The sequence below is a fragment of the Terrapene carolina genome, unplaced genomic scaffold (assembly GCF_002925995.2).
Source record: "Terrapene carolina triunguis isolate 2854851 unplaced genomic scaffold, T_m_triunguis-2.0 Scaffold58, whole genome shotgun sequence".
Taxonomy (NCBI): domain Eukaryota; kingdom Metazoa; phylum Chordata; order Testudines; family Emydidae; genus Terrapene; species Terrapene triunguis.
In genome coordinates this window covers 105,253,484-105,272,481 of record NW_020664409.1, presented here as the reverse complement: position 1 = coordinate 105,272,481, position 18,998 = coordinate 105,253,484, and the positions used below count along the sequence as shown (strand labels likewise).

The 18,998-nt window shown below is 43.0% G+C and overlaps 1 protein-coding gene across 2 annotated transcripts in view; it reads left to right on the top strand.

Moving 5' to 3' along the window:
- The window catches only part of AGO2 (argonaute RISC catalytic component 2), a 74,739-nt gene that overhangs the window by 4,511 nt on the left and 51,230 nt on the right, over positions 1–18,998 (top strand). For both annotated transcript variants that reach the window (XM_026646729.2, XM_026646723.2), the window contains one exon: positions 8,366–8,550. In XM_026646729.2, coding sequence (XP_026502514.1) covers positions 8,366–8,550 — 185 coding nt within the window. The remainder of the gene's footprint in view (positions 1–8,365; positions 8,551–18,998) is intronic.

Genomic DNA, 18,998 nt, shown 5'->3' with positions numbered 1-18,998 from the left:
CTGTCTCTAACTGTCTCTTACAATGTGTTTGTACAGTACCTAGCTCAACCAGACCTCTAGTCATTACCATTATACAAATACCTATTTTATGGTATCAAATAGGTGTGCTACAGAAAAGATTGTATTGTGCCCCATCTTATCGAATAGTTGTTACTTAACCATAAACTAATATCTAAGAAAACTATGAATTGAGGATTTAAGATTCTCGGAGACCAAAAGACTCTCTTACAAAATGTAAGCGAAGAATTTGGTATCTGTTTACTTCTTAGAAGATATCTTCTGTGTTCCTACAGAATTTAACTCAAGCAAGAATCTCTAATCTATTTTCAGCAAATGTAGTTCTAATTTCTAAAGCTGTCTTCATGGGTTTGGCAAGTCCTATTGAAGCCTATACTGCAAAAGTTAATTTGCAACAGCAATATTGCCCAACTTGTATATTTTCTAGTGTCCATTCTATGACAAATAGAAATATTTTAAACTATGCATTTAACCAGAAAAACAAATAAAAAATACCACACACATGTCTGGTGGATAAGCTAATGCTGGTGTTGAATCTCTGAGTTCTTTACTTTTTGTTTTACTGTAACCTCAGTATTGAATTAACCTAGATATTTTGCATTTAGCTTAGGTTTTTTTTAGGTTTTTTTTTTTTTAGTTTTTAGAGAAATTGCTTGTGCTTAATGATAGCATTTAAATGGTCTTAATTACATTTTATATCTCGAGTAAGCTCTTGAGGGCAGGGACTGTCATCATACATGTTTGTGAAAGGGAGCCCTACTCTTGATGCTTTAAATTCAAAAGTCCGTCTGTATTAAATGATATGTGGAGGGAATTAAGTGTGGCAACAATTTCTCAGCAGGAAACATATTTATCTTTCATCTAGACTTGCCATTCCTATGGGTTTCCTTCTGTTCAACTGTATAGGAGTTGAGGTCAGACCTGGCATTCTGGGTAGAGATGATATTCCTCTCAAAATGGGGAAAGCCTCAATTGCAGCTGCCAGGGGAAGACGCAACTGGCAGATCCTCAGAATTCTTGCTCTACCTTTCCCCAGAGCACACATTTGCAACAACTGACCTCAAATTCCTGCACTCGAAAACTTTGGTTTTTGTTAAAAACTAAGCATGAAAAATGCCTCAAAAGCTGTGAGAATGAAAATGGGGGTATAGCGGAAATAGTTTTGGAACTTTAATTCCAGTGTTTGCTTCAAAGTGAATACTGTAATTAGAATTTGGAAGAAGTATCCAGGTGTGAGGGGTGTACCTGGCCCTTTGTGGCACCCAATTGGAGGCCCAGCAATCCTACTATATCCACCCCTTCCCCCCAGGAAGGAGCAGCAAAGGTGGGTCCTCCAGGCCTACCAAGAAAGGCTGCAAAGAAGCATAAAATCAGAGCCCAGTAGGCTGAGATAAAAGGAGCTGCAGGACCTGAGGTGATCAGTTCCTGGCTGGGACCAGAATGGTGAGGAAGGGTGTGCTGCTCTGGCCACAGGAGCTTGACTGGCTGCCTTCTCTGGAGAGAGAGAGAGGACCTGAAATCTCTACCTCCAGTCACTACCTTAGAGTTAAAGAGACTAGATGGGAAGAGGCCCAAGGAAGACAGCAGCAACTAATTGATGGGATTAAAAGAAGCAGTACTGTACATGGCTGCAGTTTACAGGGTCCCTGGGTTGAAAACTGGAATAGCGGGTGGGCCTGGGTTCCCTCACCAGCCACTGGGGAAGTGACCTAAGCCCTGAGAAGGGTACAAAGCTTGTTTAGAAGCCCGAGTGAGGGGTGGGATATAAAGAGCCCAGAGACGGGGCTGAAGATCCTGGTGAGGACCAACAGTTCATTGAACTCTTGGCTACACCGGAAGGGGTTCATTCATTTTGACACTGTGAGTTGGCTGGAGGGAAGAGACACTGAAGAACTGCCTAACGAGGTTGACAACCTACAGGGGGCACCAGGAGCAGGAAAAGTTCTGTAGTATCACACCCAGCCTCTAAGAGGCACTTACAAGAGGTGAGTGTCCCCCGTTACACTAGGGTTCTACCCAACAGCTAACTTATTTAAAAGTTTTGTTAGATAACATAGAGGGAGTTATTGCTGTAGATCAAACAGCTGGAGTTAGTTAACCTCAGCAACTGATAATTAAGGCTACAATTTTCTCATGGACATTTTTAGTAAAAGTCACAGACAGGTCACTGGCAATTAACAAAAATTCACGGAAGCCATGACCTGTCTGTGACTTTTACTAAAAATGTCCATGACAAAATGGGGAGGGAGGAGAGTCGAGCACCCTGCCCTGCTGTGGCTGGGAGCTGTGGCTCCTGCCCCGTGGCTGGGAGGGACCCCTGCCTGTGGTGGCTGGGGAGCTGCGGGGGATCCCCCGCTGACGGGGAGCTCTGGGAGATTTCCCCCCCAGGCAGCGGAGCTGTGGGGGTTCCTCTGCTGCTTGCAGCGGCTAGTGAGCTACAGGGGAATTCCCCCCTTCCCCTTGCCCCGCCCCTGGTGTCTGGGGAATGTATGGGTATCCCCCACCGCCCCTGGGGACTGGGGAGATCTGGGGGTCCCCAGCACTTGCGGACTGGGGAGTTCCGGCAGATTCCCTCGAGGACAGCAGCAATTAAGGATTTCCTCCTCGCCTGCAGCGGCTGGGGAGCTGCCTTGTATCCCCCACCGCCCATGGCGGCTGGGGAGCTGCCAGGGGATTGTTGTCCCGTCGTTGTCCCTCCCCCCTCCATCCCCCCATGGAGGCTGGGGAGCTGCCGGGGGATTCCCCTGCTGGCAGCTGCAGGGGGATTTCCCCGCCCCCACCAGTCCCCCCCACCCGCAGTCATTAGCAGATACAATTATAACACCTGTGAGTCTATGCAAAAGTTCAGTGAGCTTCTGCCTTCAGACCCTCCTGTGGAGCTGCCGAGGGATTCTTTCTGATAGTTTACAAAGGGCTAATGGCAGAATGTTTTAATCTCATGCAGAGTGTGTGTGTGTTCTGAGCAAAGTTGTTTTATATATATAATTGGCTCACAATTAGACAAAAACCTTAAATTAACTCTCCTCTTCTTCCCAACAAAGACCAAGGTGTGGACCAAGACAGAGTTTAGGGACTTTTTTCTTTAATGTTTCTCCTATCATATGTAAAACTTTGTCTATAATAGAAAAATTGCACGGGGGTAAATATATTGATTTGATTACTCTGGAAGAAACCTCTAATATAAACAAACATAAGCCAGTTTAAATCATGCTTAAACAGATTTAGTTTGAGGTAAGTTAGCACATTAAGCTAAATTGATCCAAGTTCAGTTGAAACCTGTTGGTGTATATATTAAGTGTTTGCTTCAGGATAATTAAAGTGTGTGTGTGTGTGTTCGTTCCATACGTCAGTACACATGCACACCAGGCTCCTGAGTCAGGAAATTCTTCAAAGAAGTGTCCGTTGGCCCGCACCAGCTCTCCTTGGGCTCCTGACCAAGAGTATAAGAGGTAGTGTGAGTCGACACCTCTCTAGTTCCTTCTTACAGCCACGTGGCCTGAGTCAGAATCGTGTCCTGCTTTACTCTGTTCTTCTTCGAGTGCTTGTTTATGTCAATTCCAATCAGGTATGCGCGCACCGTGTGCACAACAGCCGGAAGATTTTTCCCTTAGCAGTATCCGTAAGGTCGCCCTGGGTGCCCCCTGGAGTCGCACCTTCATGGCGCCCAATACAGGGCCCTGCCGTGACCCCACCTCGGTTCCTTCTTACAGCCTGTGATGGCTAGCTGGAACTCCCTACCACTCTTGCCTCAACAAGCGCATGCTTTGCAGTATCTCTCTTCGTGTACATAGTTGGATTTAGCTATAGAGTAGTTTAGTTTTCTTATAAGTTTCCTTTGGAGGGGTCTTTACCCCTGACGTCTTTATTCAGCACCAGGTATGCCTCGGTTCCCGGGCTTTAAACCGTGCTCAGACTGTTGCAGGTTTATGCCAAGAAGTGACCTGCCTTCGCCGTGCCTTAAGTGTCTTGGAGAGGGGCATCTCAGAGACTGCTGTAAAATCTGTAAGGGTTTTCGCCCCAGGACCCTTAAGGACAGAGAGCAGTGCCTCTGAGTCTTCCTTATGGAGGCAGCACTTCGGGCCCAGTCGGAGCCCACCGCGCCGGACCCGGCCTCAAGCACCGCATCCTTGGTGCACAGCACGCTGGCACCATCGACGTGTGAACCGGAGCCAAGGAAGGACTCAGAGACCCTCGGCACTGCCCCGGCTCAGCCCACAGGCAGGCATCGGTGAGGCACCGCTCTCACTCTCTGGTGCCCCGTAAAAAGAAAAAGGTGGACAGAGGGCGCTCCCCAGCTAGGTCTAAGGACCATTTAACCAGCAAGCCCCCATTGGGCACTCCATTGGCTGGGATCCCGTTGACTCCTGCCCCAGGAGGGGTCCAGTCAAGTCCGGATCCGTGCCGCTCACCGGGCCGCTGCCGCGAGGACATACAGCTCCCCTCAACACCGGAGATGTTCAAGGTGGCAGCGGACTTGTTGGTACTCATGGCGCTACCCTTACCCACACCGATCCCAAGCCTGGTACATTCTGTAGGTAAGCCAGCGATGATGTCTGCCATGAGGCCATCCCCATTGCACTGGCCTGCAGCACCGGGGGTCTCTGCAGGAGAGCTGCTCCAGTCCCCAAGTTGGCACCATTCCCCGGCACTAACAGGCTCCGCTCCTCCCTGGTCATCACAATCAGCAACCTCGGAGTCGGAAGTGGAGTCCTCGCGCTCTAGTAGAAGGAGAAGATCCCGCTCCCGCTGTGATCAATATCCCTACCCGGCGTCCTGGCAGGGCCAGTGGCAGGCTCCTCAGTGGCCCTTCTGGGCACCCTGGGCCTATCATCAAAGCTAGGGTTCCAAATCGGCATCAGTGGCCTCAGTCTCAGGTGCACCGACAGCAGCACCGGCTGCGGCGCTGACCTCGGCAGTGTTCCCGGCCGCCATCCTATCGCCAGTCGCGGTCCCGGCACTGTTGCTCCTTGCCCCGCGGGACCCCTGGGGGGCTGAGAGCAGTGAACAGACCCCAGTACTGGCCACCTTCTCATCCTCTTCATCGTCAGATGAATCAGTGGTGGGTACCTTGACTACTCCGGCCTTAGAGGACAGTAGAGTCCTTCAGCAGCTGCTGAGACGGGTGGCCCAGAACCTGAATATCAAAACGGAGGAGGTGGTGGAGGAAGCCGACCAAATGGTCGATATTCTCTCCCCTCCTGGGCCATTCCATATCGTGCTGCCGCAGATCAAAACGATTAGCGATGCCATCAAGACTCTGCGGTAAACCCCGTCCTTGCTGCCGCCAACCGCCAAAAGATACAAGTGGAGGTACTTTGTTCCCTCGCATGGGTATGAACACTTGTATGAACACCCCCAGCCAGACTCCCTGGTAATTGATGCTGCTAACCAGAGTGAGCGACAGAGCTTCCAGGGGCTCTCTCCCAAGAACCATGAGGCCAAGAAATTGGACTTTTTGGGGAGGAAAATATACTCAACTGGGGGGTTGCAGCTCTGTATTGCTAACCATCATGTGGTGGTTAGCAGATACAATTATAACATCTGTGAGGCTATGCAAAAGTTCACTGAGCTTCTGCCTTCGGACTCCACCAGGGCTACCTACCTTGCCAAATGGAAGAGATTTTCAATCTGGATGGCGCAACATCATTCATCCCTGACACTCAGTGCTATACCGCTTATATTGGACTACCTCCTCCATCTCAAACTGCAGGGGCTCTCCAATAAGGGTCATCAATAAGGGTTAACCTGGCCGCCATTTTAGCCTTCCATCCAGGTGCAGAGGGACAATCTGTCTTAGCCACCCTATGGTCAGTTGTTTTCTAAAAGGTCTCGACAGGCTATATCCACAACCTTTTGTTACATCTGATTCAGACAAGACCCTCTGTGAAGACAATAACCTGAGTACGCTGGATTTAAAACCCTACATATTTTAGGGACAAGTGTGCTTGGATCTTTTTCAAATGGGTCTGGATTCAGTAGTAAACATTTTGAGCCAAATCTGGTGTAAATCAGTAACTCATTGCACCTGTGCTTACTTATATCAGGTCTGAGTTTGGCTTCTATTCATCTATCACATCCTCTCTTACAAGGCTTACCTTTAATAGTAGTCTTTTAAAATAGCTGTTTCTGTACATGTTAGGATTTTTGGGTTCATGTTTTTTAATAATATATAGAGTGACTCAAATACGTGACCTAAAGAAATAAAGGCTGTAAGGTAGCTACCTAAATTAGGCTGTATCACGGAATAGGCTTTGTGGTTACTGGAATACAAACACTTGAATCACGTGTCTTTTTATTTCAAGGATGCAAAGTTACTGCAATACAAGTAGTCAAGTTTGTAAAAATATAAAGAACCAATCACAGATGAGGGGCTTTGTAAATTGAAACCTGATAAAAAGAAATGGACATAACAAGTCTTCTATTGAAAGAATAGTATAAAAAATAATCATGGTCAGATAAGTTATGATTATCACTTTCATTGTTTCTGGTATCCAATAAGTCAAGGTTATAATAAAAGGGTGAAAAAAGTATGGAAATATACAGTTAGGGTCAGCTAGTCAACACTAGGAGTATGCTACACTGCAAATTAAACACCCATAGCTGCCCAGTGTCAGCTGACTCGAGCTTGTGGGACTCAGGCTACAGGGCTGTTTAAGTGTGGTGTAAATGTTTGGGCTTGGACTGGAACCCATGTTCTGAGATCCTTACCACTTGTGGGCTCCAAAAGCCTGGGGTCTAGCCCAAGTCCAAACACATACACTGCAATTAAACAGCCCTGTAGTTGAGCCCTGTGAGTTTGAGTCAGCTGATGTGAGCCAGCTGCAGGTGTTTAATTTGCAGTGTAGACATACCCTAACTCTCTTCCCCTATATGATCTTTTAGCCTTTGTACTTTGCATGTAAGGAGGAGACATTTTGATGGAAGTTTTTTTTTTTGGGAGGGGGGAGAAACCTCATAAGAAACTCTCAGCCTATGGCTGTTGGAAACCTAAATCTTTATGTGCATATTTTATCAGTAGAGAATTACCAGTCTGGGCTTGATTCAAACTGGTGACCTAGAGACGAAAGGCTCCATTTCCTATTGTCCACTTCTGAGTAATACAATTCATTCCACAAGCCAAATTATCTCATGTATAATGCTATTCTGGGAGGAGTGCAGAGGCAGAAGATAGTATCGTTTAAAATTGCCTATGATACATTCCCAACTGATAATGGCTAGGGCGCTGTCCAGTAAGAATTACTGACATTTCTGCTTTATTTTTACTTACAATTTTTTGACTGAAACAAACTAATCGTCACAGCTAATATATGCAACCGTCTGGTTCTATCACTGTTAACCTTACCCCTCCAGTTGCCTGTTAAATCCACTCGATGCCTTTTGTTTACGTTGAAATTGTAAGCTCCTTAAGGCAGGGACCATCTTCTAATGTTTTTTGTTTAGCATCCAGCACAGTGAGAGCTCTGAACTTGATTGGGACTTCTGGGAGCTACTAAAATGGAAACAAAAGCATAATTTCAAGAAGCCCTAATTGTAGTTACAAAGGTTAAGAACCTCTCTCTCATCTGATATGTCTTTGCAATGTATAATAAAAAGTAGAAAAATAAAGAACAATCCTGACTCTTAAATTTAGTTAGGAAAAAAGTAAGTGTGCGTGTGCGTGCGTGTGTAAACATCCTCACATTCCTTTTTTAAACTTGACCTGAGTGTGGCAGTCTCTAAACAAGAAGTCCAAAATTAATCATAATATGTGAAAGAAATATCCTTGTCCCCTCTTTCTACATACATATTCATAGCCCTAGCACTCAAGTTGGCTTTATTCTTTGCTAATTTACAAATCTTATTAAGAATAATGTTCTGGAAGACAGTTTCTGAATTCTTTTTCACATCATTTAAAATGGATTAGCAGTAACAATATAAGCAGTACGTTGGAAGGGAAAGTTTGAACGGAGAGTTATGAATCCTGAGCAGATGACAACAGACCAGGCTCAATTCTGCTTATACAATATCTGACTCCTACAAGTATTACATCAATATGTGTCTTTATATCTGCAATCAGACCATCATATTCCCAGCGGGACTGTCCACTTGATATAAGAGCACTGCCAAAATGTAATATTGCCTTAAAGGGGTGGGAAGTGGAAAGCACATTCATGGAAATAATAATTGTAGTAAGAATATGTAAACTAATAGATAGTGTTTCTCCACACTTCCCCTTACATCTTTTTCTTTTTGTGCTCTCTTCAAAGTGTTAGATTGCTACACAAAGCAACTCTATGCCCCTTTCATCTCCCCTGCTTTTTGTGTCTTTAAATGGAAAGAATCATCTTGTTTTGTTTTCCTATTGTTGCAGGTGGAGTTGGAGGTCACACTTCCAGGAGAAGGGAAGGACAGAATATTTAAGGTGGCTATAAAATGGATGTCCTGTGTGAGTCTGCAGGCTTTACATGATGCTCTTTCTGGTCGGCTGCCAAGTGTTCCTTTTGAAACTATCCAGGCACTGGATGTAGTGATGAGGCATTTGCCTTCCATGAGGTGAGGGAAACACCTTGAGGGTCTTTTATAAAATTATCTTATTATTTGAATTGTTTAAATGGTTATTCTAATTTTAATGTGTATTTTAAAGAACAGCCATGACAGCAGCAACTCTCTGTTTCTGTTGCAGCAGGTCTCTTCATGTGCAGGGAGCTAACCGTGAAAGTAGCAGTACTGTTGCTTTTGGACTGGCCTTGTGAACTTCTAGTCCCCAGTACCTAAGACTACAAGCCTCCTTCCCCTAATTCTGTACAGACTCTTTCCCCTTCTGCACATATCAGGACTGAGGAAATACCCACCCTGCTTTCCTTGCATTTTTACGTGGTGCTTTGGCTTGTGCAAAATTTAAAACTTTCCCTCCCAGGAAGCTTTGAACCCATAGCATTTGCAGTCATAGCAGTGCTATAAAGCCTTTTACCACACCACTGTCTGAATGTTCTTGCCCTATTGCAGGTCCTTGACCTAGAGAAGGCAGGAAAGGGATTGTGGAATGAGGAGAGGTCCAGGTCTGCCAGCGCAGTGGCATTGCTGATTTTTTGACAGTTGTTGGGTTTTTTATTCATTTATTTATTTATTTATTTTGTATTCCCATAGCACCTAGCAGCCCTATTCATGGACCAGGGTCCCATTCTGCTAGGTGCTATACAAACAGAGGGAAAAAAGAGGGTCCCTTCCCTAAAGAGCTTACAGTCTAAGTATCAGATGAGATAATGGATGCAGACTGATGAGGGAGTACAGTGAAATGATATGGGTCAGTATGATAGGCAATGGTATGAGTGCACCAGCAGCCCAACTGTTGTCAACTGTGTTTTTTTTATGGGTATCATGGCAAAGGAAATTTTTAAGGAGAATAGGGAAATAGCTTTGTGGATATTGACGAGGTGCTCCACCCCAGCTTGAGGAGCAGTATGAAAGGAAGCACAAAGGTGCTTGTTTGAAAATATAACAAGTGTGTGGTAGAAGCTGGCAGGGATGGGGTGGAGTTACTGGGGCAAGTGGATGGGTTAGAGGATGAGAGCAGATGAGAAACTTTTTTTCTTCTTCAAGTAGTGTCCCCGTGGGTGCTGCACTTGAGGTAAGTTTGTGCCTTTGATCGGAGATTTTTGGTAGTGGTGCCTATTCGGCTTGCGCATGTGCCTCGCACATCCACATGCCCTATGCCAAGGCTATATGGGGCTGCATGGGTGAACCACCCTCAGTTACCTTATAGCATTTATTGTTGTTGAAACCGTTGTTCCCTTGGGGTTTTTTTCTTTTAAAAAAACCATAAAATAAAAAGATTTTTATTCATATCTCTAGTTAGTTCATAGATTCCCCTATTAGGAATTATTTTTTCATTATTTTACTTAGGAATGCCAAGCTCCCCGGGATTCAAGAGGGGCCTCTCCTACCATGAGGCTATTCTGATCAGTGATAGACATTCCCAGTGCATCCACTGTTTGGGTGTTACTCATATCCCCTGTAAGTGCAAGGTCTGCACTTCCTTCAAGGGTAGATTTGGGGGATGGGAGGGGGAATAGGGATATCAAGTTTAAACTCCTAATGATTATGACCAGCTTTCAATACCCCCTGTACATAGACCTCCCAGTACTACTAGTGCCCTGTCTACATCAAGATCTCAGTCACCAGAGACTATAGAGATGTAGATGGTACTGCGGCACCAAGTACATCTATGGTACCAAAGTCCTCATTGACATCTGCTGCTAAGCAGAAGGAGGTAAGGAGTACACCTTCAAATCTCGGTCACCAATGCACAAGAAGGCTATAGAGATCTCGGGTCCTAAGGGAAGTTCCATGTGGTCTCTAAGGCTGGTCCACACTAACCCCCCAATTCGAACTAAGGTACGCAAATTCAGCTACATTATTAACGTAGCTGAATTCGACATACCTTAGTTCGAACTTACCGCGGTTCAGACGCGGTCCACACGCGGCAGGCAGGCTCCCCGTCGACTCCGCGGTACTCCTCTCGCTGAGCTGGAGTACCGCAGTCGACGGCGAGCACTTCCTGGTTCGACTTATCGCGTCCAGACCAGATGCGATAAGTCGAACCCGGAACTTCGATCCCCAGCCGCCGAACTAGCGGCTGGGTGTAGACCAGCCCTAAGGGATGCTGGTACCACAAAGGCATAGAGGAGTTTGTCTAAGACAGGCTTGATAGCAAGTTTGGGTACTCATACCCAGAATGGCAGAGATGCTGTTGAGAAGAGTTCTAAGCCTGCTGCAGAACAACACTTGATACTGGTAACATGCAGGTCAACAGTACCAAAACTGCTCAGCGACCTACAGTACTGATGAAATCTGAGCCGACTTGCTTCCATGCCAAGCGCTTGGTACTAACTGCATGGGGACCAAAGCCATCCTCCGCAGGTTCTCACTTGCTACCATCTTTGATACCATTGGTACCACAAGAATTTAGGTACCCTAAGGACATGATAGTTTCTTTGGAACTGGAGTCTCCTCTGTTAACGAGTGCTGGAGGGTTATCAGCATCAAGACTCTCTCACTGACCCCTCTATCACCTTGAGTACCATATCTGCCCTCGTCTACTCTACAAGCTAAACAGCTGTCCCCTCTCTTGGAGTATGGGGAAGAGGACTCCTCAGATTCTTAAATTTCGGTGCAGGATTCCCCTGTCTATTCTAAGAAACCCTGCTCTCCCTCCTACCCTAATGTATTTACAGGAGAGTACTCTTCAGATGACACCTATGTGGCAGGATCACAGGTGCATGCCTCCACATATGCCAGAGGAGGAGAAGCAAGGGTGGATAAAGAGCTGATGCCTCTCACTAATATTTCCTCCTCTTCATGTGTCATGCCTCCCACCACAGATGTGGCAGATGACTTCAGTCAGTTTCAGAAGCTGATGAAGTGAACTGCTGAAATGCTTCAGATTTCCTTAAAGGAGGTTTAGGAGTCCACCATAAACTCCTAGATATTTTGCAAACCTCAACATCTATGAGAATTGCCATTCCAGTCAATGAAGCTCTTATGGAGCCCACTAAGACTGGCAGACCTCTACCTGCAAGAGAGAGGATAAAAAGTATTATGTCCCCGTCAGGGAATTGGAGTTCTTATTTTCTCTTCCAGCTTTGAATTCTCTGGTAGTGAAAACCATTAATGAACGAGGCAGACAACATAGCTCAAAGCCCGTTCTGTACAGTAAGGACAACCGGCAGTTTAATCTTTTTGGTTGCAAATCCTACATTTCAGCCACACTTCAGCTCAGAAGAGCAAACGATCAGGTGTTTGTGGCTAAATATGAATATTTAAATTACCACAAATTTAGTTTTATTGAGCACCTGCCAGAGGAACATCATAACCAGTTTAAGGCTATTATTCAAGAGGGTCGGCTCCTGGCAAAGACATCACTACTTTGACACTGCAGATACTGCAGCATAGTCTATATCCACTGCAGTAATCATGAGGAGAGTGTCTTGATTGCAACTGTCAGGTTTCCCAAGAGAGATTGAGTATCATCAAAAGCCTCCCCTTTGATGGCTACAAGCTCTTTGCCAACTCGACAAATACATTGCTCCATACTTTAAAGGATGCAAGAGACACGCTGTGCTCCCTCAGAATTTTTACTCCTGTAAATAAGACGAGAGGCAGCACAAAAAGCATGCCCAGCCCCATATTTAACTTATCATAGATAGACCATCTAAACCTATGGCCAAGAGACCAAGATACTCAAGAAAGAAACCTCCTTCACCTACATCTTCTGAGCCATCCATGTCCTCCAAGCGATAGTTTTTTGATGATTTGGTTGAGAGTCTCAACCATGCAGTTGACAAGGTTGTGCAGCTGCAACATCTTACTCCCCTGCCTCCTTTTGGAAGTTGCCTCTTCTGTTTTCAGGCTGCATGGGGAGAATATGACCTCAGACAAATGGGTTTTGGAAGTCATAAAATCTGGTTACATTATCCATTTCAGATCTGCCCTCTTCAGGGGCCCCTCTCATGATCAATTATTCTCATAAGAGGTGCTGCGTTTAGGAGCAGTAGAACCAGTTCCTGTCCAGCACAGGAGAAGGGAATTCTATTTAAAGTATTTCCTGATTCCCAAAAAGAATGGAGGGTGGAGACCAATTTTACATCTCAGATCTCTAAACAGATAGGTAAAACAGCAGAAATTCAGGATGGTGACCCTTGCAGCAATAATTCCCTCATTAGAATTAGAAAGAAACAGAATTAGAAGACTGATTTGTGACTCGACCTACAAGAGGCATGTGTTTATGTGGCTATTCACCCTTCACACAACAGGTTTCTTAGTTTTCTAATCAAGAATGTGCATGACCAATGCAGGGTGCTCCCTTTCAGCCCCAAGGGTATTCTCAAAGATTCTGGCAGTAGTTGCTGCCCACCTACATCATTTGGGTATAATCGTTTTCCCATACCTGGGTGATTGGTTGATCAGGGTCAGATTTTATCAGGAAGTGTTGGTGTCAGCAAAGATGACATCAGTTTCACAAGCCCGGGCCTTCAAATCAACTTTGAAAAGTCTGTTTTGACTCCATTCCAGCATTTGGACTTCATAGGAGCTTCCCTGGATGCAGTGACAGTCAGAGCATACTTCCCTTCCAGCAGCTTTCTTGTACTAGCAAATCTCATCTCAAAGAATCAGGGCAGTCCTCAAGTAACAGTAAGAGAGAGACTCGTCCCGTCAGCTTGAGCTCTGGCAGAAGGGAATAAAAATCCCCGGCAAGAAGAAATTGTTATCCCTATGCTGCATGGACTTCAAGGAGGGGGCAAGACTTCTAAGCATAAGTAAGGGATCCCCAACTGTGTAGCTTGGGTTAGCCCTAAAGGACCTATAGAACTTGCACATTACAACAGCTATTACTTTTTGAAACCTAAGACTGTAACTCATTTGTGTGCACGTTTACCTGCTTTAACCTTGTAAATAACTCCTCATTTCTTTTCTTAGTCAATAAATCTTTAGATAATTTATTATAGGATTGGCTACAAGCGTTGTCTTTGGTGAGAGATCTCAGGTACAATTGACCTGGGGTAAATGACTGGTCCTTTCAGAGTAACCTGAATATTATAGTGATTTTTTTTTTTTTTGGTCTAAGGTACCATCTGTCACAAAGGCAAGTTTGCTTCGGTGGCAAGATAGATCAGAGTACCCCAGGGGACTGTCCGTGACTCCATGTTAAGGTGGTTAAAGTTTGGGGTTTGTGCTGTGGTTTGTAACAGTCTGGCCTGTGGTTGGTACTTGTGTTCATGAGTCACTTCAGACAGCATGACAAGTGAAATGAACGGCTCTTTTGGTGAGTGGAGAATTGAAGAAGAGGTGAAGGCAAGGAAACTAGAGCTAAGGGGTTGGATGGTTCATCAGCCTTGAAAATGAAGTCACTGGGGATGAGTGTGGGATAGTGTGAGGAGAGAGAAAGAGTTAAGAGATTAATTCATAGAAGATGACTACTTATGGATGACTATCAGCAGACAGTTTATTTTAGTCAACTTCAGTGGGCCTTTTTCAAATTTTAATTAATCTAATTTACTTAAATGTTTTTATCACCTAGGATTTATTTAAATAATATATTTCTTTGTGTTGACATTTGCTAATGAATAAAATGACAGCTCTAAAGCCAGATTCTGATCTCAGTTACACTGGTGTAAATTCAGACTAAGCTATTTGATTTTCAAAAAGGGAATTGCAAACAGAGAATCAGGAATGAGCAACTGTCTTTAATTTATGTGACAGAAGGAATTCTTTAGGTGCTCAAATACTGAACCCTTCAACACAGGCCTGCAGGAGGGAACTGGAAGGACTTAAATAATCCTGTCAGTGAAAATATGGAAATTGGAATCTTGTACCCAAATTCTGTGTGACTTTTTTTTAAAACACCAAAGACTAATTTTTCTGGGCAATGACATTTACTTGAGTTAGTAAAAATATCGGAGTCAAAAATACAGATGCTAATTGGGACACTGATATGTGTGAATATTTTATGGCTGTTACTCAAAACTAGAATAGAAATCAAAACTGATTGGGAAGTAGAGAGTAACATTTATTAGAATGGCTGAACTTTTCATTTTTAAAGAGCTAAGTAATCAAATGTAGATTTTTTTTATCCTATTAATTTTAATATATATCTATATCTATATATATCTAGATCTATATCTAGCTATCTATATCTATAGATATATCTATCTCCATATCTATAGATCTATATCGATATCTAGATTTAGATATATATAATGAATAACAAAATATACATAAACTTCTCATAATATATTAACCACTTGCTGCCTAATCTTAGCTATAGTTGAAACATTTAATTATATATAATATGAATGGTTACAATATAAATCAATTACTTGTATTACACAATTTACAAACACATTTTGCATATAAAAATCCAGCTAGTTAAGGAAAAATTATTATGATAATAGAAGCAAAATCCAGAGGAGGGGGATAGAGACGGAAGGGGAAGGAAGTGAGCTGATAGAAGGAGGTGGTGGGGTGTGCGTTTAATAGGATCATTCAGAGACTCCCAGAAAAGCATCCCATATCACTGAGAATTTTTCAAGGGTATTTCTGTAATGGAAAACAATTCTTTCCACGGTGGCCAAGCTTACAATATCTATGCTCCGGTCTTCAATTGTTGGTCGCTTTTTGAATTTCCAATTAGTGCTCTGCTTAGCCAAAATTTTTCAGATTTATTGAGCTTCGTATTAATAACCATTAGGTTTAAAATTACATGTTTAGCTTGTAACACAATTTTATTTGATAAGAAAAAATTAACTTCAGTTCAGTTCTGCCCCAAAACCTACAAGTATAGGAGCCTTCCCACAGCATACGGGTTAAATTAGTACCTGCTGAATCACAGTGCCAGCATTTGTCTGACTTAGTGGCACCTGTTTTGAATAGTCGGAGAGGGGTCCAGTGCATCCTCCATATGATTTTCTGTTGGATTAATCTTAAATTGAGGTCCAAGAAGCAGTTGAGAGCACTGGCTAAAATTTGTTTCCATTGGTTAGCAGAAAATAATTGGCCTAGTTCCTCTTCACATTTCTTTTTTAGGGAATCTGTTTAGTTTAGATTTGCTGGTCAAGTGTGAATATAGTGTTGCCATAGGTCTTGGTAATCTGGGTATTATTTGGAGAAATGCAAGTAGTTCAGGTGGGTCAGGAGAAGCGAAGGAATTGTGGCCAAACCGATGGGAGATGGCATGTTTAAGTTGGATATATTGCAACTGCTTCTTAATCTCTAGATTGAACCTTTCTTTTAATTTTGTAAAAGGGAGGAAAGTATTGTTTTCAATAAATTGACTGATGGTCAAAATCCTTTTCCTAATCCAGTCTGGCCAAAGGATGGGGTTGCCTGCTATACGGAGTTTTGAGTTACCCCAGATAGAGGCCTTGGTATGCAGAATGGGGTGGTTTTTAAATTTAGTAGACCTACTATGCCAAGTATTTCTGGCTGCCACAATAGTGGGTAATTGTTCTGTAGGGAATTGGTAGTAATCCAAGCGCAGTGGAAAGGGATAAAGGGTAGAGCCCTGCGTGGATACAAAATTTGTATCCGCATCCAATCCAAGATCTGCAAACATAGTCCACAGATATCCGCATCCATAGATGTGGATATCCACAGATTTGCAGGACTCTAGATATAAAATTTGTATCCGCATCCATCCATGATCTGCAAACATGATCTGCAGATATGAAGTCGATATCTGCAGATTTTCAGGGCTTTAGTAAAGGGGCAACCAATTCTGCTTCCACCTGGAGCCCATCCGGGGTTCTAAAGCACGAGTGAATGAGCCACTGTGCTGCTTGGCTAAGAATTATTGCCTGATAAAGTTTAAAGTTGGGAGATCTAAAACTACTTGTTTCGATAGGGAGCTGTAATCTTTGTAAGGAGATTCTGGGTTTTTTTACCAGAATGCCACAAGAAGGACCTGAACATGTTGTCAGTTTTAGTAAAATAAAGTGGATATGGCTAGGGAGGGAATTCAGAATAAAAAAGATTCTGGGAAGGGCATTCATTTTAATTGTTTATTTTTCCCCAAAGGGAGAGAGGTAGTGCTTGCCATTTATTTAAATCATTTGCTAACAGCAGGATTAATGGGTTTGAGTTAACCTTGACTGTTTTTAATTTCCTTCAGGAACAGGATGCCAAGATATTGGAGGTTTGTCTGTTGCCATCTAAATGTCCCTATAGGAGAGCCACTTCTAACTAAATCCCAGGAGATTTTTATTGCTTTCGATTTATCCTAAATTATTTTATAACCAGAGGATTTACCAAAGTTATCTATTGTTTATAGGATATTTGGAATAGATTGATCCAGATTTTTAATAAATAGGAGGATGACATCCGTGTATACAAAGATTTTTGTCTCCCGAGTCTCTGATTTGATCCCTTGAATACCCTGGTGTTCCCTAATTAGTACTGCAAGTTGTTCTAATGCTAGATTGAACAGGAGGGGGAGGAGGGACATCCCTGTCTAATTCCTGGAAACAGATCAAAGGAGGGGGATATTGTGCTGTTAGTTAGGATATGAGAGTTGGGATTGGAATATAACAGCTTTATCCATGAAATAAAGGATTTCTCCACTCAAATTTACCCACGGTACCAAACAAATATTGCTAATTCACTCTGTCAGACTTTCTCTGCATTGAATGAAATGATTCCATGGGAATTTCTAGAATGTTGATGGAATGCCATAACATTAATCAACTGATGTGTTATCTGAACCATGCCTTTTAAAAAAAAAAAAAAATCCCACCTGATTAGGATGAACCACATCACTGATTACTTTTTCAAGCCTCATAGCCAATATTTTTGAAAGTATTTTTATATGAGTATTGATTACAGAGATGGGTCTGTAGCTGTTAGATTTTTGCATATCCTTACCCAGTTCAAGTAGTACAGTAATTAGCGCTTCCCTCATAGTAGGAGGCAAGATACCTATCTTTGTAAATGCATAATAGCTTTGGGGACATAATTTCTTTGAAACTTTGATAGAATTCTGTCAGTAGGCCATCGGGGTTGGGGGTCTTTCCTGGACTCCTTTCCTCCATGGCCTTGATTATTTCCTCTGATTACAAGGGAGAGGCTACTCTGGCCTGCTGCTCTGCTGAGATTTGTGAGAGTTTAAGAGTTTTAATGAAATTATTCAGTTCTTCTGGGATCAGGTGGTGAATCATCATTTTAAAGAACCTGGTAAAATTTCAAAAAATGATCACTGATCTCTTTTTGATTAGTAGTAACCTGCCTTGTTCTGATTTGGGTGATACTATTCGAGACCTCTCACTTTTAATCTGTATGCAATAATTTTCCCTGCTCTCTCCCCTGACTCCCTGAATGTATGTTTGAGTCTAAAAAGAGAAAATTCAGTTTGTGCTAAAGTCAGTTTAGTTACTTGAGACCAAAGATGGATTAATTTTTTAAGATTTTCTTAGGAGGGATAATTTGCGCATTCTAAATCCATAGCTTTAAGTTCAGTTAATTTCAGGAGCTCAGCCTGGCTACCTCTCTTTCTACCTGATGGGTAGAAAATGATCATGCCCTTAATAATAGCTTTTACTGTATCACATAGGGTGGAATGGGGTATCTCTGGTGTCATTTGTATAGAAGAAAAATCAAATTTCTTTTTTGACATGGTTCTGAAAAATTGTCTCTTTCAAAAGAGAGTCTTCATCTTTTTTATAAGTCCAGTTTGTCTCGGGAGGAGAAAATTGTTGTATCACTGGTGTGTGGTCAAAGATCATGATAGACTTGATTTCATTATTAAATACTGACTCCACCAGATTGGTAGAAATCGTGAAGAAATCTGTGCATAAATATGTGGGGAGGAGAAAAAAGTAAAATCCTTCACTGTAGAGCTGTGCAAGCGCCATACATCTTTTAATCCCAATTCTCCCACAAAGTCTTTTATAAGTTTCTAGCATGTGATTGTGTATGCTTGGGCCAGCCTGAATTCTCTAATAGAGGTCCAGTGTCTCATTAAAATCTCCTGCAATGATGATTGATTCTTTTGGGATATAAAAAATATATATTGAAATTGGAAAAGCTTCAGAAAAGGGCAACAAAAATGATTAGGGATATGGAACAGCTTCCGTATGAGGAAAGATTAATAAGACTGGGACTTTTCAGTTTGGAAAAGAGACAATGAAGTGGGGATATGATTGAGATCTATAAAATCATGACTGGTATGGAGAAAGTAAATAAGGAAGTGTTGTTTACTCCAATTCATAACACAAGAACTAGGGGTCCCCAAATGAAATTAATAGGCAACAGGTTTAAAACAAACACAAGGAAGTGTTTTTTTTTCACACAGCGCAGTGTCAGTCTGTGGAACTCTGCCACAGGATGTTGTGAAGGCCAAGACTGTAACGGTTAAAAAAAAGAACTAGATAAGTTCATGGAGGATAGGTCCATCAGTGGCTATTGGCCAGGATAGGCAGTGATGTTTGCCAGAAGCTGGGAATGAGCAATTT